Source organism: Crinia signifera, chromosome 1, assembly GCF_055691185.1.
Source record: "Crinia signifera chromosome 1, ASM5569118v1, whole genome shotgun sequence".
Lineage (NCBI taxonomy): Eukaryota > Metazoa > Chordata > Amphibia > Anura > Myobatrachidae > Crinia > Crinia signifera.
In genome coordinates this window covers 449,182,393-449,204,760 of record NC_139217.1, presented here as the reverse complement: position 1 = coordinate 449,204,760, position 22,368 = coordinate 449,182,393, and the positions used below count along the sequence as shown (strand labels likewise).

At 46.3% G+C, this 22,368-nt stretch overlaps 1 protein-coding gene across 2 annotated transcripts in view; it reads right to left on the bottom strand.

Annotated features, from left to right (window-relative positions):
- FYB1 (FYN binding protein 1) overlaps positions 1–22,368 on the bottom strand; it is a 136,252-nt gene that overhangs the window by 60,321 nt on the left and 53,563 nt on the right. For both annotated transcript variants that reach the window (XM_083154439.1, XM_083154450.1), the window contains exon 2: positions 15,727–16,786. In XM_083154439.1, coding sequence (XP_083010565.1) covers positions 15,727–16,786 — 1,060 coding nt within the window. The remainder of the gene's footprint in view (positions 1–15,726; positions 16,787–22,368) is intronic.

Below are 22,368 nucleotides of genomic sequence, written 5' to 3'. Positions count from 1 at the left end.
ACAATTGTTAACGCCACCCCACGATGAACGTCAACCCGAAGCGTGGCGAGCGCAGCGAGCCCGCGAGGGGCGGCGGTACGCGTCCTACGACCTTTTCATACCCCCACTATCCACGTCAGCTTGGAGTTGAGAATAGAAAGTGTGGCGAGCGCAGCAAGCCCCGTGAGGGGACGCGGACACCTTCAGAGGTATACGCGTCCCCTCGCGGGCTTCACAGCTGTCCGCGTCCGCTCGCCACGCTTCGGGCTCGGTGGCTCGCTGCGCTCGCCACACTTTCTGTTCTCAACTCCACGCTGACGTGGATAGTGGGGGTATGAAAAGGTCGTAGGACGCGTACCGCCGCCCCTCGCGGGCTCGCTGCGCTCGCCACGCTTCGGGTTCACGTTGATCGTGGGGTGGCGTTAACAATTGTGGGGGCCATTTCACACTTCAGGGTGCCTATTTGGCCTCTGTGGGCCATTTAACATTGTTTCCTATGGAAAATCGGGTCAATTGAGACATTGAACAGGAAAATCGGGTCAATTGGGACATTTAACATTGTTCCCTATGGGAAATCGCGGGCATCGCGTCGGTCGCATCGCATGCGATTTTTTGGTCGCATGCGATGCGACCGACACGATTTTTTTTTACTAACGATGCCCACGATCAAAATCGTGGGCGCCCTTCTAGGTAAAGAGTACCAAAAAATGAGTAGAGGTCCCTCGTGTTTTGGAACCAGCACTGGGCTCCAACAGCCAGCCGTGTCGTACCGCAGCTGGGGGACACTTTTTATAAAGGGCCCCTGGCCGAAACATGACTACTGGGGCTAGTCAATAAAGGGGTCCTCCCCACACTTCACCCATCCATAGTTTTGTATTTATTTACTGTACATATATATTGCTTGCCCATTTATTTGCTTACATTTCCAATTGGTCTACATTCATTTTTATTATTATTATTATTATTATTATTATTATTATGGTTTATTTATATGGTGCCACAAGGGTTCCGCAGCGCCTGGCAAAAAATATGTGAGCGAAAAACAAGAAAATAACGAATTACAGTACAAGACAAATTAGGACAAGTACATGGTAAATACAGACAGTTCTGTCAGGGGACAGGAAACTGTCACAACTATCAACTTTTTGCAGCAACATACTCTCCTCTTCCGTGTTACCAACCGAGGGGGTGAAACTAAAGTGCCAGCTCTTGCTCAGTAACAGAAGTCCGATGCTGCACTGTAACAATACATGCAGCACTTCGCTCCTGTCACTGTGTAGAAGCCGGACCTGCAGCTAGAGCACTTTCAACGTGCAGCTCGCACCACCTGCCTGGACTGACAAAAAATTGGGGACTGGGCCGCAAGGCCATGCCCCTTACTAGGCCATGCCCCATCCATGAAACCATGCCCACTTTTCATGCACGGATAGATCTCTGAGTGCCGCACCAGAGGCGAGATCTACTAAGCTTGGAAAGTGATAAAATAGAGAGTGATAAACCACCAACCAGCTCCTAAATGTCAGATTTCAAACTGTGGGCCAGATTCTCTAAGCTTCAAAAGTGATAAAATGGAGAGTGATAAACAGCCAGCCAATCAGCTCCTACCTGTCATGTCAAAGACTGTGTTTGAAAAATGTCAGACAGGAGCTGATTGGCTGGCTGTTTATCACTCTCGATTTTATCACTTTTGAAGCTTAGAGAATCTGGCCCCCAGTCTGTAACATGGCAGTTAAGAGACGATTGGCTGGTGGTTAATCACTCTCCATGTTATCTCTTATCAAGCTCAGTACATATCTCCCCAGGTGTCATAGCAGCTAGTGATTTATCCTCATCCCCAGATAATATCCCACTAACTGTAACACTCACATCACCTGACATTTGCTCAGGCCATAAAATCCTGGGTGCCGGATGGCCTTCCATCCATTGGGATTCCGACGGTCAGTAGACTGACGCCGGAATGACGACTGTTAAAAGCCTGACATTCGGGATCCCAATTTACAGGGGCTGTTCTCCCTTATGGGGGTCCATATCGCCCCATGAGGGAGAATAGAACCTGTGGCGAGCGCAGCCAGCCACTGAGCCCGCAAGGAGTTTTGTAGCAGTCGGGATGCTGACGTCGGTCTAATCCCGATTATCGGGCGGAATCCCAATTGTCGGGCAGTTATACCACACCCAAAATCCTTTCCATACTGTTGGTTAGGACCAAATGAAACAAATGCAAGAATTACAGGAACATATAATTACTGCTACTCAGCACTGCACAAGAAAGAGACCAATATTGAGACCTGCAGCAGACACAGTCACCACTCTCAATGTCCACTCTGGATAAAGTTGCTCCATAGGTCAATCGGCACCAGAAACTGGGAGGCTTGAGACTGTAAGGTACCTCTGCATAATTGTCTGGCCAGACACAATTAACTGGACATTCCCCTAAAAATACTACCGTGCATCACTCTAACATTGAAAGTACCCAGGCTCAGTCTGCGTTATCTAACAGTATTAACAACTTAACTGCGATATATTCATGACACAGGACTGTCTACCATTAACTACTAATGGATTAATCAGGAATCACTCTATTTACCCATATGCCTATTAATCTAAGCACTGTGTGCATAATATATGCCTACTCAGGGCCGGATTGGCCCGCCGGGAAACCGGGCCATTTTGGCCGCTTTCTCCCTGATTGGCGCCACCGCTACCGGACCTCGCTACCACAGCAGTTAGCGGCCGCCACCACAAACTCTTGGCTGACTACAGTAAACGTGTCTTAAAACGGGTCAGAAGCCAGTTAAACCCCTTTCATATTGCATGTTGTAAAGGTATATTGCAGTTTCAATACCATTTTTGTACCTTCAGATTCAACCCGTTTCACCCATAGAAAGCCATACAATGTCATTTTAAATGTTTTTTTTCCTGCTTGTGGGCGGGGATCATGCAGGGAAATAACCTATCACCCTTGTGTGGTTATCATTTGTAGCAAATACCGTTTCTGAGCTGTTCAGACTGCAGGGAAAACGGCTCTGAAACGTGTAGGATCCTGCTTTTAACACGTTTCAAAATACCGGTTTTCTGTAACCCGTAAATTGATTGTGGAGCTTCCACATTGCAGCTGTACCTGTTTTAAAGCAGTTAAAAATCGGCAATATGCCGTGTTAAAACTGCAATGTGAAAGGGGCTTTAATATGGCTGCAGATTTGACCAGTGTGCAGATTGCCGCGGGGCGCTCTTGAGTGATGTCACCACAGGCAGCGTGGCACCGAGGCCGGGTCATTATTGTTACAACCCCAAGCCGCGCCCCCCGCTTCATCCCTTTACACTAGTTAGTGGGAGGCAATGCTCATGGTGCCTCCCAAACTAGTGTAAATGCTACAAATAATACAAAGAAAATACGTATGATACAGAATATGTGTCATAGGTATAGTCTTTGTATTATTTTAAACAAAATGACAGGGGAAGCACTGCATCCCCTGCCTCCCTTGACTGCACGTCCCTACTGTGTGCATAATACACTGTATGCCTATTAGTTTAAGCACTGTGTGTATAATATAAGCCAGTATGTTTTTAGAGCTATTTTATATTGATACAACCAGTTGTACTTTTTTTTTTTTTTCATTTATTGTACTTTTAGGATATCCTGTCATTTATTATTGATAATTAATAAATAAATGTCATATTATTGATTAAATCAACTCTTGTCAATGCGCAGAGTTCTTTGTTCTCGAATTTGGGCTATTGAGCTACCCCAAGCAGAACAGCAGCGTTAGACAGGAGAGTTGGGTCTGGCAATAATATATATCATTTTTGGTATTTTGATCCAGTAATATCACTGTCCTTTATCTTATCGGTTATTTGTAGCGCAGGACTTTATTTCCTTTTTTTTCTTTATATGTCCTACAACTGCCTGTATTGCTCATAACACCTATTTACTGCGTGAGATTAAAAAGGAGAACAAGTTGTATTATTTGAGGTGGGGATTTTACTGATGTGTTGTGTCAACTTGTGTGTCCTGAGAATAAACTGCTAAATGGAATTCGATTCGCCCTATAAGTGGAATACGGAAGAGATGACAGGAAGTCTCAGCTGTCTGTCGCTCAAAAGCCTTAACAAGAGATAAATGCAAGGGTGATAGAGAGATAAACGTCCAGCCAATCACCTCCTTTCTGCCATGTTACAGGTTGTGTTTGAAAAAGTCAGTAAGGAGCTGATTGGCTGAACATTTATCTCTCTTTATCACCCTTGGATTTATCTCTTGTTAAAGCTTAATACATCTGCCCCTAAGTTTTTTGTGGTCACTCCAGAAGTGAAAAGATGTCATGGTGAAAAAGTCTCTAATGCTGGGTACACACCGGATCGATTTGGGCTCAATTCCCCCAATTTCGGTGCAAGTCTGGAACAAAATCTTATTTTTACATTACATTAAAAAATGTTTTATTCTGGACCAGTGTAAAGCTTCATGGCTATATAATGAGGTAGATTCTTTTCTTTTAACTTCCTTTTAAGTGGAATTTATAAAATCAGTTGCTATCTTGTTTAAATAATTTACAGCAGTTTTGTGTGTTGTATCATTGGCTTTTGTTAATTAGTTACTGCTCAAATTGATTTATGTGACACTGACATCACAGAAGAATAGCAGATAATACAGGCATTGTATAATAATAGGCTAACACTGCTCCTCATCTCTATGGCGGGAATTCAAGTGTTTTGCATGCCGGCGGCCATTAGATGGAGCAATGAAAGTGTAGTTCTGTTTATGTGCACACCATCTAATGATTTTTCACCCATTCGCTAATAAAAGTCAGTCTTTTTATTATGACCGCAGAACGCCAAATTTCGATTTCCCTTGCTTCTGCCCCCTGTCCGCCCTCATTCCCACCCCTCCTGGAGGGAACAGCCCAGCGAGTTTGTGTGTGTGTGTGGGGGGGGGGGGGGTGCGGCGGGCTGGGGCATTCACCCATGGGAACACCCAGCGTTTCAGGAGCATTCCCATGAAAACACTGGGCCTTACCATGGTAATTCCTCGATGACGCGGGTGCGGGGGGCTAGTAACTGGCGTCAGCGGATGTCAGCTGCCCACCCGCTTCCCACACAGGGCGCCCGCAGATCTGAGACACCACAGACACAGATCTGCGAGCGCTTGCAAAATCATTCAAATGATGTTGTCTCTGCCTGCAAGGCAGCGTATATGGATGTTTATAATTGCGCCGTGCTAGGGGGGGTGACGGCCGTGTGGGTGGTGGACTCGCAAGGCTACGAAGCACGCACCTTTCGAGTCAACGAGAATAACCCCCATACTGTAAATAAGGAACACAAGCAGGAATAAACCATTTTGGGTATTGGGCGATTTTGTATCCCATTAACATTCCATTTTGAATTTGAAGATTTACTAAAAGCAAAACATAAATGTTTGGTACTTGTTTCCTAGCACGGCCACAATGATCATAATCGCGGTCATCGGGGGTAAAATCGGGGCCATCGCGGGCATCGCGGCCGCTAAAAAATCGGGTGCGATGGGCCAGACGCGATGCCCGCGATTTCCCCATAGAGAACAATGTATTTAACATTGTTAACACAGGTAAACGCGTCCCTTCGCGGGCTTCCCAGGTGTCCGCATCGCCATGGACACCTGGGAAGCCCGCGAGGGGACGCGTATAACTGTGAAGGTATCCGCGTCCCCTTGCGGGGCTCGCTGTGCTCGCCACGCTTCGGGCTCGGTGGCTCGCTGCGCTCGCCACACTATTCTATTCTCACTCCACACCCTAGTGGATAGTAGGGCATGAAAAGGTCGGAGGACGCGTACCGGCGACCCTCGTGGGCTCGCTGCGCTCGCCACGCTTCGGGTTCACGTTGATGGCGGGGTGGCGTCAACTACTTTTGGGGGGACATTTCAATGTTCAGGGGTGTTTTTGGGCCATTTACTATTGTTCCTATGCTGATTTGGGTAAATTCATCCATTTAACATTGTTTCCTATGGGAAATCGTGGTCATCGCGGGTAAATTGAGGCATTTAACATTGTTCCCTATGGGGAAATCGGGGGCATCGCGTCTGGACCATTTAAGTATTTTTAGGTGCACACGACGCGACCGACCCGATTTTTCACTGTTTTCAATGTATTTCAATGGAAAAATCGGGGGCATCGCGTCGGTCGCGTCGCAGGCCACTCAAATTACCCCCGATGGCCAAGATTTGTGGCCGTGCTAGGAAACAAGTACCAAATGTTTTTCCATAGATAAATATAATATCCCCGGATATATTAACATCATATTTGTAAATAGAACACAACATTGAACTTCAAATCCCGAAAGTCATAGACAAAATAACAGATAAGTAGTGATAGCTTTTTAACAACAGTCTATTCCCTAAACCAGTTTTTCCCCACCCCGGTCCTCAAGTACCCCTCACAGTTCAGGTTTTTCGTCACCCAGCCAGTGCACTGTGTATCACCAACTGTCACATTTTAAAAATCCACAGGTGACCTGGAAAACGTGAACTGTTGGAGGTTCTTCAGGACCGGGGTTGGGAACCACTACTCCAAACCTTTATTATGACACCTATGAAAGTAGAGATGAGAGATGCTGGTGTTTTTGCAATAACGCGCATGCTGCTCACAGCATTACCTTTGTGCAGAGTGATTGACAGGTACCGTATGTGGGTGTTAATGGGGAAGTAGTCATTTTTTTGGTGTGTCACTGTGTGCGCCTGCGAATCAATGCTCAAGCAGCATGTCTCTATTCAGACTGCCATGCTGCGTGGCCATTGTTGGTTTACTCCAGCTGCCGATTATGGGAGGATGTGCTGTGCCTGTGTGCCTGCTCCTTTGGGTGTCTCTGTACAGGGCTGCTGGGTTTTTAAAAAAATTTAACACATCCTCAGTGTGTACAATCGCCGGTGTAGTTGCCATAGCTCCTGTCCATAAATTAAGCCAGATATGAATAATGCTGTAAAATCTCTGGGTGTAATTCCTGTTTGTACGCTGATGCATTAGCAAGTGTGATTTTTAAGGCTATGGAATTGCGAATGTTAAGTGCTGCTGCGTACATATTCCTGAGGGAAAATTTACTAAGATGAGAGTACTATTTAAGATGGGATGTTGCCAATAGCAACCAATCAGATTCTATCTATTATCTTCTAGATGGTTCATTGGTTTTTGGCTATGCAGACAGGACACAGGAGTAACGACACAGACACAAGCTTGCTGCTGTCAGCAGACACAATGTTCTCAACCACTCCCCATTAAATTCTCGTTAACATCTCCAAAGATCATTTCCTATCATTTCCTTTGCAATGAAATGCGTATTGCAAGTTGGAGCGCAGCCAGTAGCGTAACTATAAAAACAGCCCCCCCACTGCCCCCCAGTAAAATAAAGCCCCACCCCCACCCAACCCCCAATCCTGCCTTACCACACCGGTGCTGCTTGCCGTTGCTGCCACCGCCGATGTGTGGCCGGGACTGCAGATCTACTTGTCTGCGGTCCTGGCTCTCCTCCTGGTTGGCTCCTGCAGTACTAATGAGAATATAGCTCACACAAAATGTCTGCCCCCAGCATCCTCAAAAAGTGTCTGCTGCTAAGGGGGCAGACATTTTGTGTGAGCTGTTTTTTCATTAGCACTGCAGGAGCCAGCCAGGAGAGCCGGGACCGCAGACTAGTAGATCTTCGGGTCCCGGCTCCCGGCCATACACCCGGTGGTGGCGGTGGCAACAGTAAGCAGCACCAGCAGGCAGTGCAGCACATCTATAGCCCTGCAGACCCCGGTGCCCACACCTACTCAGCGCCTTCCCGTGACCGCGGGGTCTGCGGGACTATAGTTACGCCACTGAGCGCAACGGCTTTCCCCCTGCCCGGGGGCGCATCGCTATGCAAAGCCACTCATCTGCTGGTATAACCAGCGGCTTTTCCGGCGATGATGCGGGAGTGCGCAGTAGCTCCATGGAGGTGGAAATACTTTAAGGGGTGTACACACGCTTCGATTTTGACAGGATTTTGTTTATAGAAGCAGAATCGAATCAAAATCAAACATTTCGAAAAGTAAAATAGACTGTGCAAGCAAGGAAATATCGAATTCGATCTATACACTGTGCTTTGAATACACATCGAAATGCACTCCGATGTATTTAAGAGTGAAAACAAGACTATTATGGTGGCTAATGACTAAATAAAGCAGGTACAAGTTGTGAGGTAAATAATGATAATTGTTATACATGCATACGCTTAGGTGCTTGAAACTAGAATGACAGGTGTGTGTATTGCAGAATACGGACAAACCTTTACTCATGGACACACGGAGCTAATTCCCAGTCACCTTTAAATCATGTTATAGGTGGAACTTTAAAGATTATTATTATTATTATTATTATAAATTTTTTGGAATAATGGCCCTTATTCAGATCTGGTCGCAGTACAAATTTGTTCTCAAATGGGCAAAACCATGTGCACTGCAGGTGGGGCAGATGTAACATGTGTAGAGGGAGTTACATTTGGGTGGGGTGTGTTGAAACTGAAATCTAAATTGCAGTGTAAAAATAATGCAGCCAGTATTTACCCTGCACAGGAACAAACACCCCCCCCCCCCCAAGGGGCCAATGTCCAACTGTATCTGGTTTAACCCCTTCAGTGGCAATCCCCAGAATTTTCCGGGCTGTGCCTCAGTGCCCAGCCTGGCAAGCCCGGAAAATTCTCGGGATTGCCACTGTTTGGAGCCAGGCAGCGCTGTTGAGTTCACTCTGATCTCAGGCAGCGTCGCGCTGCCCGGCTCCCTCCACTCTGCAGCATCGCCTCCTCCCTCCTCCTCCCCACTCCCCTCCGGGTTTTCAATAGAAGTCCCCGGCGCCGGCTTATGACAAGCCGGCTGCCGGGGACAGCGATGCGCCGCGGGGGGGGGGGGGGGGGCGCAGGTCCGGGCAGTCGCTGATTGACAGTTTAGCGGCGCTGCCCGGACCCAGGGGGGTAGTGGTGGGGTTTTTTTAAGGGAGCGCTCCCCATAAAAAACTCACCCAGTGGGGAGCGTTAGCAAAAAAAACCCCCACCACTGAAGGGTTAATAACAGTGATGCAAGTAGAATTTTTTTCTTGGTGGTACTGATAGCCTCCACCAAAAATGGTTGTGGCCATGTGTCATGAGGGGGCGTGGTCACATAAAGCTAGAGGAGTGACTAAATGACAATAGTGGCATGGCATCAGGAGACAGGGAATGATAAACAGGGAATGACTGGGGGTGGGTTGGCTCTTGCTTGTGCTTACAATAGTGGAGCCTGCTCTTCATGCTGTCAGCACCGCTGATGCCTGTTAGTGTGACAGGCTAAATCAGCAGTAGCCTGTAGCTGCATACAGCACTAATCATAACGCTGGGTTGGCGGGCTGCAGATGCATTATATTTAGACTTAAAATAAAAATAGAATTGACAGTGGGTCAGGGGTAAGTGGTACTGTGTACCTGCAACATATTTTTTACAGGTACTCCGTACCACGCCGTACCCCCTTACTTGCAACACTGGTTAATAATCAGCCTCTTACCTGAAAAGTGAGTGTATTTTTTAAAATTGGAAATCGTTTTAAGGTTTTTATGAAATCCTAAACTAAAATCTTTTACTTTATTTTTGCCACAGGACTTGCAGACTATCGCCATTGCCAGAACCTGGGACCGGACTTGTGGGCCGAACTGCCCCCAGCTACCACCGGAGCATTGTCTGGCCAGCACTGAGCTCCTCCAGCATCTCCTTATAGACATGAACATGGTGGTGTAACATTCTGGGTTTCTAATGTTACGATCACAAAGAAACACAGAGGGCTGATTAAGCCTGAAGGGGCATAAACCAATGAGGGTTCTTCACAGGTTACACAGTGCTGTTGGTCACATGTATGTTAATGAGGATGGACACAAGGCCTATCAGAGCAGGGGGAGGGTTCTAGACAGGGTAGGAAGGGATCACGAGTTATAGTGACAAACCCTCTGTCTGAAGAAGCCCCACCCACCCTGCCCTCCTTTTTCTCTTCTTCTCCGGCGGCGGTAAAGAACGGTCATTCTTTAAGAACTCTGTGTGTGTGTGTAGGTAGTGGGGTGCACTCTCCCTCGACATCGATTGTCATGGGCCATGCTTCTGTCCGGGGAATGGCCATCACCACCAGGCCGGGTGGCTGACCAGGGAGAGTGATCACCAGCGATTTATATATGCATAGTGATCTTTAACCCCACCTTTCCTATAGTGACCGTTCTTTAGTGCCGCCACCATTATATTCATATATTTTATATTTTACATTATATTCATATTTATATTCATAGTTTTAGTTGTCAAAATAAATTTGACATTCTTTTGAAACGCCAGCACTTTGTGTCCGTGTCTTATTTTAGGTTAAGTTATTTAAGTTTAGAGTTAAGGTTGTGTTTAGGTTTGTCAACAGACAAGGTGTAAACCGGGAGGATACCCGATGGTGAGTTTACTGCTGTTATTCTACATAAACCTGCAAACTCACGGTGGGTGGGGTTTGCCTTTAGTTTGCCCTTCCTCCAATGTGTCCTACAGTATCAGTGTGTGTGTGTTTGTGTTTGTGTGTGTGTGTATCCATGCTATCTAATTAACACACTCAAACCCTACTTCCCTATTGTAGGCATTTTTAGTTCGTGCCACATTTCCCAGCAGCATTATCTCGGCGCTGGTGAATATTCAAGTGAAAGCAAAAAGTGAGAAGTGAAAACTACAATATCAGCTTACAGCAAGCTCTTTACTTTTCCGATGGGAAAAACAGTGAAAGATGTAACCGTATACACTTCTTTTATTACCTTTATGGAAACCTGCTCTGACATCCAAGTGCACGCAGAAATATGTGCAAAGGTATAATGCAGGTCTTATTTAACCCATTGTGGCACATAGTATATACACAGGTGCTTATTCTGAGTTGGACGTATCATACCCCCCAACATCTGCAGAGCAAAAACTGGTACAAATTCAGAAATGGGGCGTGGTCAATGGTAAAGGGGGCGTGGCTTTCCTATACTTACAATATGCAGTTGAGATCTTTAAATATAAAGCTGCCTAACAATTGTGGCAGCAAAAGCAGCCAGTATTTACCCTGCACCAGTGTTGCAAGTAAGGGGGTACGGCGTGGTACGGAGTACCTGTAAGAAATATGTTGCAGGTACGTAGTACCACTTACCCCCTGACCCACTGTCAATTCTATTTTTCTTTAAAGTTCTAATATAATGTATCCGCAGCTCGCGATTGGTGCTGTATGTAGCTACCGGCTACTGCTGATTTAACCTGTCACACTGACAGGCATCAGCGGCGCCGACAGCATGAAGAGCAGGCTCCACAATTGTAAGCACAAGCTGCCCCACTCGCCCCCAAGCAAGAGCCAACCCACCCCCAGTCATTCCTCGTTTATCATTCCCTGTCTCCTGATGCCATGCTACTATTGTCGTTTAGTCACTCCTCTAGCTTTGTGTGACCACGCCCCCTCATGACACATGGCCATGCCCATTTTTGGAGGAGGTTATCAGTACCACCAAGAAATAAATTCTACTTGCACCACTGCCCTGCACAGAAACAATATAAAATGATGGTGACAATGAGGTGACAGGGAGGTGGCTAATGGAAGTGTCGCTAGCCCTGGTGGATACGTAAGAACATTCACTCTAACCGTTAATGCTTGTATTTGCACTGTCAGTCGTGAAGATGCCCAGCTGTACCTCTAATGCCTGTACCTGTCCTGCACTTCCACTGTCAGTTGGTGTCTCACAAGTTCTGTTCTTGGTCCTCTTCTCTCTCTCTTTATATATATCCTCTGTGGGGGACAGATTCTCTAAGCTTCAAAAGTGATAAAATGGAGAGTGATAAACAGCCAGCCAATCAGCTCCTGTATGACATTTTCAAACACGGTCTGTGACATGACAGGTAGGAGCTGATTGGCTGGCTGTTTATCGCTCTCCATTTTATCACTTTTGAAGCTTAGAGAATCTGGCTCAGTGTGAGCAAATTCGCTCACTCGACGTCAAATATCACTTTTATGCTGATAATACTCAACTTTACCTCTCCTTTCCTGATCTCTCCCTCTGTCTCTCTGCTATCTGTTCTTGGATGATGCAGCGCTTTCTTAGACTTAAAGGGTGAAATTTAATAGGATGAGAGATTCAGAAAGTGAGAGATTTGGTAAGAAATCGCCATTTTTTCTTAAAGCGGCAATCATTTACACTGCAAAACCAGTTTGATTGCCGCTTTAAAAAACCTGGAGATTTCTTACCAAGTCACTCACTTTCTGAATCTCTCATCCTATTAAATTTCCCCCACAATGTCTAAAGGTGCCCATACACTGAGGCGATTTGGTCCGATTTCGGCTGATTGCGACCAATCGGACCAAATCGCCTCTGCCTGACATGCAGTCGGGTCTGATGCGCTGTCCCGTGTGCATCGGACCCGACCTGGGACCTCCCTCCAGGCGGCGAGGCAGGCAGGAGGCAGGGACGCATGCGATCCATCACAGGGTATTGGGTGTCCGAACACTGCTGCGAGACGCAGGGCCGGTGCTAGGGTGTCCGGCGCCCTCCTGCAAACCATACATTTTGCGCTCTTTCGCGCTGCGAGAATCGCATACGTTATGGGCTAGATCGCATCGCACGACATGCATGCAATGTGTGCGCAATGCAATCCAAAAGCAGTACTCGTGACTGAGGGGGAAAGGAGGGGAAAGAAGGAGGAGATGGAAGAAGAGGGGAGTAGATAGAGGGGGCGGAGTGTTGAGGACTGGCAGTGGCACTGGCACAGCACACTGAGAAGAGGGAAGGAAGGGGAGGCGGCGCTGCTGCCTGTTTGTCATTTGATTGACAGTTGAGTTGCGCAGGGAGCAATGGGTAGGGGGTGGATCTGGACATGACATGTCATCCAGGCATTCACAGACAGCGCTACATGCCTCAGCGCAAGAGGGGGCAGGTCGCAGGAGGAGGACAGTGTGTGCGCGGTGCAGGGAGCTGCTCAGCCTCTCCATACTGCCGCCCGCTGTCAGACATGCACTGCGGGCGGCATGCAGGCTGTGTGCACTCGCGGTGCAGGGAGCAAATCTTTATACTGCCGCCCGCCCTTGGGCGGCGTGCAGGAGGCAGTGACAGTGAGGGCTGAGGCAGCTTTAGCAGAGCAGGGAGGGAGACAGCGCCTTTCCACCATGGCGCCTCCCTGCTTTGCAGGAGCTGCTGAGTGGGTAGCGCCGGCCCTGGCGAGACGTTGCAGCAGTGTATGGGCACCTTCAGACTGAAGTGATCATATTCCACCCTCCTGCATAAAACCTGATCATCTCTCATTCTGACCTTCTATTTATGCTCACTGATACCCCTTCTGTGTCACACCAGTCTGTCTAACCCTCCTCTTTAGAACGTAAGCTCTCACGGGCAGGGCCCTCTCTCCTCATGTGCCTTTCTTAGAATATATAAACCTCTGCCACCCTGATGATTGCTGCAGTGTCCTGTCCCCTGATGCAACTATCCATATTAACCATGTACTTGTCCTAAACTGTCTTGTACTGTAATTACTTATTTGTTTTTTTGCTAATTTATGTTTTGTAAGGCGCTGTGGAACCCTTGTGGCACCATATAAATAAACAATAATAATAATAATAAGGCACGATTCAGACCTGATGACACGGCCGTGAATTCACACAGCCAATGTTCACTTAAGATGCCACTCCGCTACAGGGCCTTGCAAATTAATGTAATCACTGTGCAAATGGCTATGCACAGCTACACACCCATTAGCAGCCATGCAAATATGTCCAAAACCCATCATAACAGGCTCACCATCGAATGATTTTTACACTGGCCACAGGTCATGGCAGGCACCGGAGGCTTACTCAATGGTGAGATGGAAAAAGCCATATCCGGCCTGGAGCTGACATCACACACCCTCCCCTAAAATGCGTTTTACCTGGCACTTTCCTGTGTTTTTCTTAGCAGTCCCACTAATAGCCCTTTCACATTGCAAATTCTGGGTCCGTCCTGGGAGCGACCCAGCATTTGCGGTGACAGTCTCCCACAGCAACCCGACAATAAGCCAGGTCACTGGTGCTGACACCAGTGACCTGGCTTATTGTCGGGTTGCTGTGGGCGGGGCGGAGCAGTGGCGTGGCATCGAGGGTGGGGAAGGAGGCAGCGCTTAGCGCTCACACTGTCTCCAAGCACTGTTTACTCCCTATAGTGCGAATGACACCCTAGTTACTCGTTCACACTGTACAGCAACCCAGGTCTGACCTGGTATTAACCCTTCTTTTAACCCGGGTCGGAATGCTGGGTTGCTGGACCTGGGATATTTGAAAAGGCCCTTTCACACCGCACAGAGACCCGGATTATTTTTGCGATGTGAAAGGGGTATTAATGGCCAGTTACCACCTCCAGACGCCTACTTCCTGTCAATCACCTTGTGAACCGCGTGCATACAGAAATAGTAGCATGATTTCACCGCAGCACGGCCCTGCACAGGCATACTGTGGACTGTACGCATGCGCAGTCTGTAGATTGTTGAGCCGCCTTGTGGTCAGGCCTCATCAGGTCTTTAGACTGCTCCCATAGGACACTGTACAAGGAGAAACCGCACTTGGTATAGGGCTGCGATGGCGCAACCATTAGTGGGGTCTGAAGGGCTTTGTAGCTGCATTTGCATAAGGTCACAGACTGGCAGCTGCCAATAGATATAGCCAAAGATGTTGCCACGTCCAACTTTACTCGTATAAAGATGTAAACATTGCGTTCTCCTCAACTGACAATTATCACACTTACTAGATCCCATACAGTCCTTTCACATGCCACGGAACGAGCAGGACCAACCTCCGGCTCAGGATGCCTTTGATGTCCCCCTCGGGCCAGGCATAGGACCCGAGGGGGACATCAAAGGCATCCGATTTGAGCCGATTTCTAAGGCGAATCCAGCGGAAATGGGTGAAATCGGCCCAAATTGCTGTACTGTACTGTACGGTGGCCTTAAGTACTTTACACAGCTAATTAGAAGAATGATCATAAACACTGCATTTTACATATGTAAAACACTTCATACTACATAAAATTGAAGTGCTTAGCATTATTTTTTGCCCAAAACACAGACCCACCTACTGCGACCAGGTGACCTCATCAGTTAGGTTCCTAACAACCCTAAGGTTCATATTTAGACAGCTGTAATCTTTTTTATTATTATGTTTCTATTTTCTGTTTAGAACATTGTAATTTTTTTGTATACATGTAGATTGCAGATGTCACCTTGTACTTGTTTTACCTTTAAGGCCCCCATACACTTATGCGACTTCACGGAGGGAGAAGTCACATAAGAATTCCCTTGAACCGCCCAGGAGATTCCCGGGCAGCAGGATCGCATGTAATATATCACAGGCGGACCTCTTGCATGCGATATATATCACACGCGATCACATTCCCCGCTGCCGGGAGGCTGCCCGTGTCAGAGTTCAATCTCCGACTCATTTTGATTCCTCGGGCCGATGCGTCGGGTGAAAAAAGTTGCCAAATCGGACAAGTGTATGGCCTGTATAGATAAGTTGTCCATAGGAACACAATTAATACAAACAAAAATACAATATCGCAATTATACCAGGCTTTCTTATTAAATACATTATAATGTTTACTTGGTTGAATATATACTGTATCCTATGACAGAGAATATGAAAAGTGAGAACTGGGTTTTGATATTTGGTACAAAAGAGGTTTGAATATAAATACATCGTTTAAATAGTTCAACAAATTTGAAACAGTTGATATTCAAACTTACCACTTCCTTTACCACCTCTAAATCGTTCTATGTCCACGTGAGGTGGTCTGGCTGGCTTTGGAGGTGGAGGGCCTAACGTAGCTGGATGTGGCAGAGGTTTTCGTTTTGGTTCATATGGATCCCTCTTTTCCTTAAAGTTATCCTGGACAGCAGACACCTGACTTGCTGAGTGTCCTTTAGAAAAACTTGACACAAAAGATACAGTGTTATTGCCATCTTTTGCCGGGACACTCGTCTTTGTCCTATCATTTTGCTCGGTTGTGTCTTTCTCTAAGAACCGGCTCTGGAGCGACCCAATTCCAGTCGGTCTTAATTTCACTCCAGGGAACGTCTGAGAGGGAGAACCTGCTTCTGCTGGTTCCTTTGTCTGTGTCACTGGTTTGCTCTCCAGAGAACTTGAAAACGTCTTTGTAGCTAAGCTATGTGGGTTGTAGCTGTTTGCCACTGCAGGTGCACCAACATTTGCTGAAGGCTTTGCCCCAATTTGTGGCCTGTTGAAATTCGGTTTAGTCTCATTCTCAGATGCCGAGTTAGATGCCTTTATTTGTGATGGCTTTCGAAATGCTGGTTTTTCTTCAGTTTCCTTCGACTGAGGTGGAAACGATGACTTGACTCCTCCAAACTTGGGTTCTTGCGATGAGTTATTGGTAACAAAAGGTTTGGTGCTAATGGGCTTTGGAACCTGGACCTTCAATTCTTCTTTTTGCTGGTCAGGAGGTTTAAAGCCCGGGGGTTTTGGAAATGTTGGCTTTGCTTGCGTTTCTTGGGCAGGTGAGTGAAAAGAGCCACCGATTCTATTGACACCTCCAGGTCTAACAAATGGGGGTTTAATGTCTTCTGATGCAGGTTTCAGTCCTTGTACAGGTTTTGGAAATGAAGGTTTCTTGGGTATAACTCCTTGGCCTTGGGATGTGTTATTAAACTTCTCGAATCCCGCTCTTCTAGCCTGAATTCCCTTTGGACCAGGTTGCCCCGTCCCTGTGGAATTCTCGTTGTCCTCCATGGGTGTTGACACCACATTAAACTTAGCAGCAAGCGACTTCACATTTGTAATTTTTTCCTGCAAGCAGAAAGGAGAAAAGGGCTGAAGTGAGAGATCTGGCAGTGCTCTCTCACACACACACACACACACACACACACACACAGTTATCTGAAAGGCTTCCTGACTTGAGGCTTGCAACATCGCGGATTGGCAGAAACTATTTCGCTATCTTCCTGTATAGCGAAATGCTGTTGTCTTATTTGTTTATTTGTTCTTTTGTCATTTACACTATAATCGCTTATAAGTTTCCTACTAGTTTTTATATTTTATATCATTATCTATTAAGAATGTAAAAAAAAGGGATACATATGATAACCAAAGGGGATAGATTACACCAAAAGCTTAAGAGGAATTTTCTTTCAAATAACTAGTTTTTATATTTCAGATGCTGATTACTGCAATAAAAAATTCCATTATGGTTCATTAAACTATTGTCTGTGTTACGTATACCAGGCTACAAATCCAGCAGCTATCTATAATCCTTCTGTTGTGAGAATTGTAATAGACATTAATACCGTATCTGTCAGCACTGTAGTCACAGCTTTCTGTTTTATCTTTTTTTTTTTTTTGCTCGCAAGTTTTTCTTCACTTGTCTCAATTAAAAAGTTTGCTATATTTTAAACCATCTCCTAAATAGCAGAGTAGTCCATTTTGATAATGAATTTCTTGTTCCATTCATGGTGTAGCTGAGTTTACTGTGCTACAGAGAATGCTATCTGATTATATTACTAATAACCCTTTCACAATGAGCCTCAGACCTGCTGATAGCAGCGAAACGCGTCGGAACCTGGCAAACCCCCCAACGCTGCTCATCCAGATACTGACCCTTAAACCATCCTGATTGCCATCTACAACCTACAGAACAATCCGAGTATCCCTCTAACCAGGCATCTTACAGCACTTGGAGGAAAGCCACCTCTTTAATTTTGCCTACCTGGGATCAAGTGGACCCCTTATTGCTTTTGATATTCCAACACTTTGGAGGAAAGCCACCCCCACAACTTTATTGGAGGAAGCATTTCAAAGGGACGCTCTAGTTCCATCCACAACTCGCACCGACTCTTTTGGGCCCAAAAAGAGGGACTCTGCACTCCTTGAGGTGATGTTATCAGTATCCTACAATATTTTGGATGCAGACTTTTTCTCTTAATCAAAATGATCAGTTTTGAGCTGTTGTATTGATCATTATTGTGTTTTTCGCTAACTTTTATTATAAATGTATTAATAAATGCACACCTTTTATATTTATTTTTATTAAATTTGCTGTATTACAGTTTTTATGCTGTCATTGACTTAGCGCAACCATCCTTATATATTCACTTATTTCCATAAAGGGACTGACACCCCTTTTTTCGGTTGCAGCTTGACAAAGCAACCCATTTACAGGCGCCCCTACAGATACGCAAGTACCTGTTTTCCATTTTGGGAACAAATTTGTACTGCGATCAGATCTGAATAAGGGCCATTGTGGCAACATGCCCTGATCCCCATCACCAGTTCCATTTTGCCCCCCCAACAGCATGATTGCAGGGAAGGGAAGACAATGAGCAATCTTGCAGAAGTAGCCAGGCACATGCTCAGTACGGGTGTGGTACGGGACTCCGACAGTCGGGATCCCGTCTGCCCGGAGTCAGATAGCATGGCTACGCGAGCCACCTATTATATTCTCCCTCTATGGGGGTTGTGGACCCCCACGAGGGAAAATAGCGGGTGGTCGTCGGGCACCCGGCTGTCGGCATTTTGACAGTCGGGATCCAGACGTCGGTTAAACGACTGTCGGGATCCCGATGTCGGTTAAACGACTGTCGGGATCCCGACTGTCGGGAACCCGTCCGGCACCCCTCAGTACAGATCCTGTGGATCGCGTAAACATCCATTTGCAGCCTAAGGGGTGAAAACCACATAATTCGATGGTCGCCGACCATCGAATGATGTGGAACGAACACGCAAAACTAAGACACTCTCCTTTGCAAGGACAGGGTGGGCAGCTGACATCTGGTATTGTCAGCTGCCCACCCCTGGCAGCCACGTCACTGCCTCATTTCCCTGGGAACGCCCAGCGTTTTCATGGGAACACCCATGAATTGCTGGGCGTTCCCATGGCCGCGTCTATCTGCCACCGCCCAACGCCTGCATTGTTGGGTGCAAATGGGATGGCAAACTTGCCGTTCTGAATGCCCGTTCGCACCCGGTGTCTGCACATGCGAAGAAATGCGTGGGGGAGAGAACGGACCAGAATAAGGTCCATTGTATAACTCAAATCGCACCTAGCACAAATAGCACCATATGCGGGCACCATTAGGACTAGTGCATGGCTTCGTTGTCTCTTATCTTGCACCTCTTTATTTTCTTCCATAACCGAGGTTCCATAACTGTAAAGTTGGCCATCTATCTAAAGATTTATTGTCCCATCTGGCTGGTTGGAACAAAAACCTATAATTGAGAGTTTCCAGGTATTTGTTTCCAACCAACCAGATCGGAAAATAAATGTTTAGGTGTATGGCCAGCTTTATTCTACCAGCAGGGCTATCTTAGAGTATGACAATGCACTGGGGTCAATTGTGCATTGGCACCCTTTCACCCAAATAAATTTTATAATAATTTACCCCTGGGGCATTGTAATTTGGTCCAATATAAAGCCGATGCACGATAATGCGGCATAACATGAACTGGGAGTACTGTAATGTGGAGTAATATGAATTAGGGGCAAAACTATTACAAGAGACACATTAACTTTTAAATGTAAGCAACAGTTAACAGTTAGTGTTTCTATTGTAATAGTGTTAGATGATACATATTGCTCCTCCATCAACACTGTGGGTCCTGTCTGTAGGCATTTCTTCAAGACTTCAAACACCTACTGTATAAAACCACAGCGTTTCCTGATGAAGAGGCCTCAGCAAGAGATTAGTACACCTGCTGCAAATTCATTTACTGATTACTATTGTTACTATTGTTTTTGTTTTTTGAGGACCAATTATTGAAAGGCATGTTTACTTTAAACAATACTGTAAAACCATAATTTTAATGTTATCATATAGGTACTGTATAAAGTATGAAAGGAGGCTTTTCACTGCTGCTTAGCCTCCCCTTGGTGGTGGTTGTGGTGGTGGGGAGAGGCCGGTCAGCAATGCAACTTGCATTTATCAAGGCCTCACCCACTGTTGAGCAATGGCAGTAATCATGGGCGAGATTTAATGAGATGCGATTTTCTGACTCTTGCTAATTTTTCGCCAAAAACGGCCGAATTCGCACTTTTTTGCGCAAAAATTGCACATTTTGACCTGTCAATTTTTCTCACATTTCAATTTGCATCCAGATGTCTTCCCATTATAACGTATACAACTCGCAAATGTAATAGGGTGCGATTTTTGGCAAACGTTACCAAAAACCTCAAAAAAAAATAGACAAGGTTCTGACAGGCGAATTTGATAGAACCATGCACAGATCATTGAGAAAAAATGTGTAAAAGTTAAAATGAAAAAAAAAAAAGGGTGTGGGGTCCCCCCTCCTGAGCATAACCAGACCTGGTTCCAAAAATACGGGGGACAAAAAGCGTAGGAGTCCCCCGTATTTCTGACACCAGCCCCGGACTCTTGAACTGGTCCTGGTTCCAAAACTACAGGGGACAAAAAAACTGGGGGTCCCCTGTATTTTGAAACCAGCACCGGGCTCCAACAGCCCGCGGTGTCATGCCACAGCCGGAGGACACTTTTTACGTAAGGTCTCCCGGCTGTACCATGCTGGTCAGCCCTGGACAGGGTACCATGGGGGGTGGGCCCCCCCCCAATAAAGGGGTCCCCCCAGGCTTCACCCGTCCAGAGCTGAAGCCTGGGACTGTCCCCGGCATCCCAGGCCGGTGGACGCCGGGCTGCTACGGTAAAACACATTGCTTTTTACAGGTGAAATACAAGTCCCAGCAGGCCTCCCCCACATGCTTGGACTTGGTGGACCACAAGTCCCAGCATACGGGGCATTAATGGACCGCCTTGGACTTGTAGTCGAACTGTAAAAAAAATGTTTAAAAAAACACACACACAGAGAAAAGTAAAAGTTTAATATTCACAAATTAATTTTACACCTGTGGTGGATTTGTACTTGTTCCTTTATGCTATCTTGCAGTTCAGATTCTGGATGTCATTTGTGTATTAATCACACCTAGCTGCATGAGAAGTTTTCTGCGCACTATATGATTGATTACAATGTCTTCTTTAAAAGTGGCCAACAAAGCCGACAGGTGTAAGCTAAGTGTATTGTGAGAATCTGGCACATTATATTAAGCCTTCTAAATTTGTCCTTAAAGGGGAAACGCAGGGTACTTTGGAGGAGGTACTGAAAAGATTTACTGAACTGGCTGCTGGGCAGCAGCAGATGGTTACAGGATAAAATGATCTGGCTGCTAAACAGCAAACTCAGATTCAGGGGCAACAAGCTCAGATTCAGCTGCTGAATGAGGAGTTAAAGGAGCCGGGCACTCTCCTACCCTGAGCTTAAGAAGCCTTTACTTGACATTGGAGTGATGGGCCCCCAGCAAAGCCCAAGAATTACATGACTAGCGGCTGGAGTGCTTGGAGCCTCCCAGGATTCAGCTGGCCAAACTAACGCGGCTGGCTAGGGCCTGGTTGCAGATCAATAAAAACTCTGCAGTGCAAATTGTGGAGTTATTCGCACTGGACCAGGCTGGGCCGGCCATTAAAGGTGGTAGCTGAAGTGACCTCCAGACCACCTTTTACGCTAATCCAGCCGCTGAACCAACCCAGGGAACAGAGACTGAGGCCATATAGAACTTTGTTGGTGAGAAAATATCATTGCAGGGCTTTGGGCGAGACCAATGTGACGATAGCAATCTGGGTGTGTGGTAAATTGGTTAAGTGGGTAATGGTAAATTGGTTGCTGCTTTACCAGCAGAGGCTGTGCCATATTTTGTGTTGAAAAATGCTTTGTTATGTTGTGTTACCACTATACAGGGGAAAAGAGTAGATCAGTTGTTAGTTCCCGGAAAATTAGCAGCTGGTATTTGGAGCTGCACATACACATTTGTGAGGTGGCCATTTAAGGAAGGAGAAAACCCACCAATGCATACTGTACAGTTAAGATTCTTTTGGCCAGACACCTATGCGTCAGTCAAGAGGTATTGTCAGGAATGACAGAAGACAAGCCATCAGCCAGAATGTAGGGCTCCACTGGTACCCCTCCCTAACATTTCCATGCTTTTTGAGTGAATTGGTATGGATCTAATATGGCCAGTTACAAAATCTACTCAAGGGCATCAGTATACTAGTATACTGGTAGTGGATTATGCCACCAGATTCATGCTCAGTAGCCATTTTGTGATCCCACTCAGGGCTCAAGTTTGGCCTGCTATGGACAGTACTCGCTCTATCCCCATAGCCCCTATGTGTTTTAAATAGCGAAATGAGACACCATCAGTAATGCTTATTGTATGCTGCATTGGCTATGGGAACTGCAGTACACTATGCTTATGAAACTATTTGACCAGGGAACCCGGACGCTCCACCTGACCATTGTACATTACACAGCCCATTTGCATGTATTGTATTGTACTGTACAGACAGAGCCACAGCGCCGTTCACCGAGAA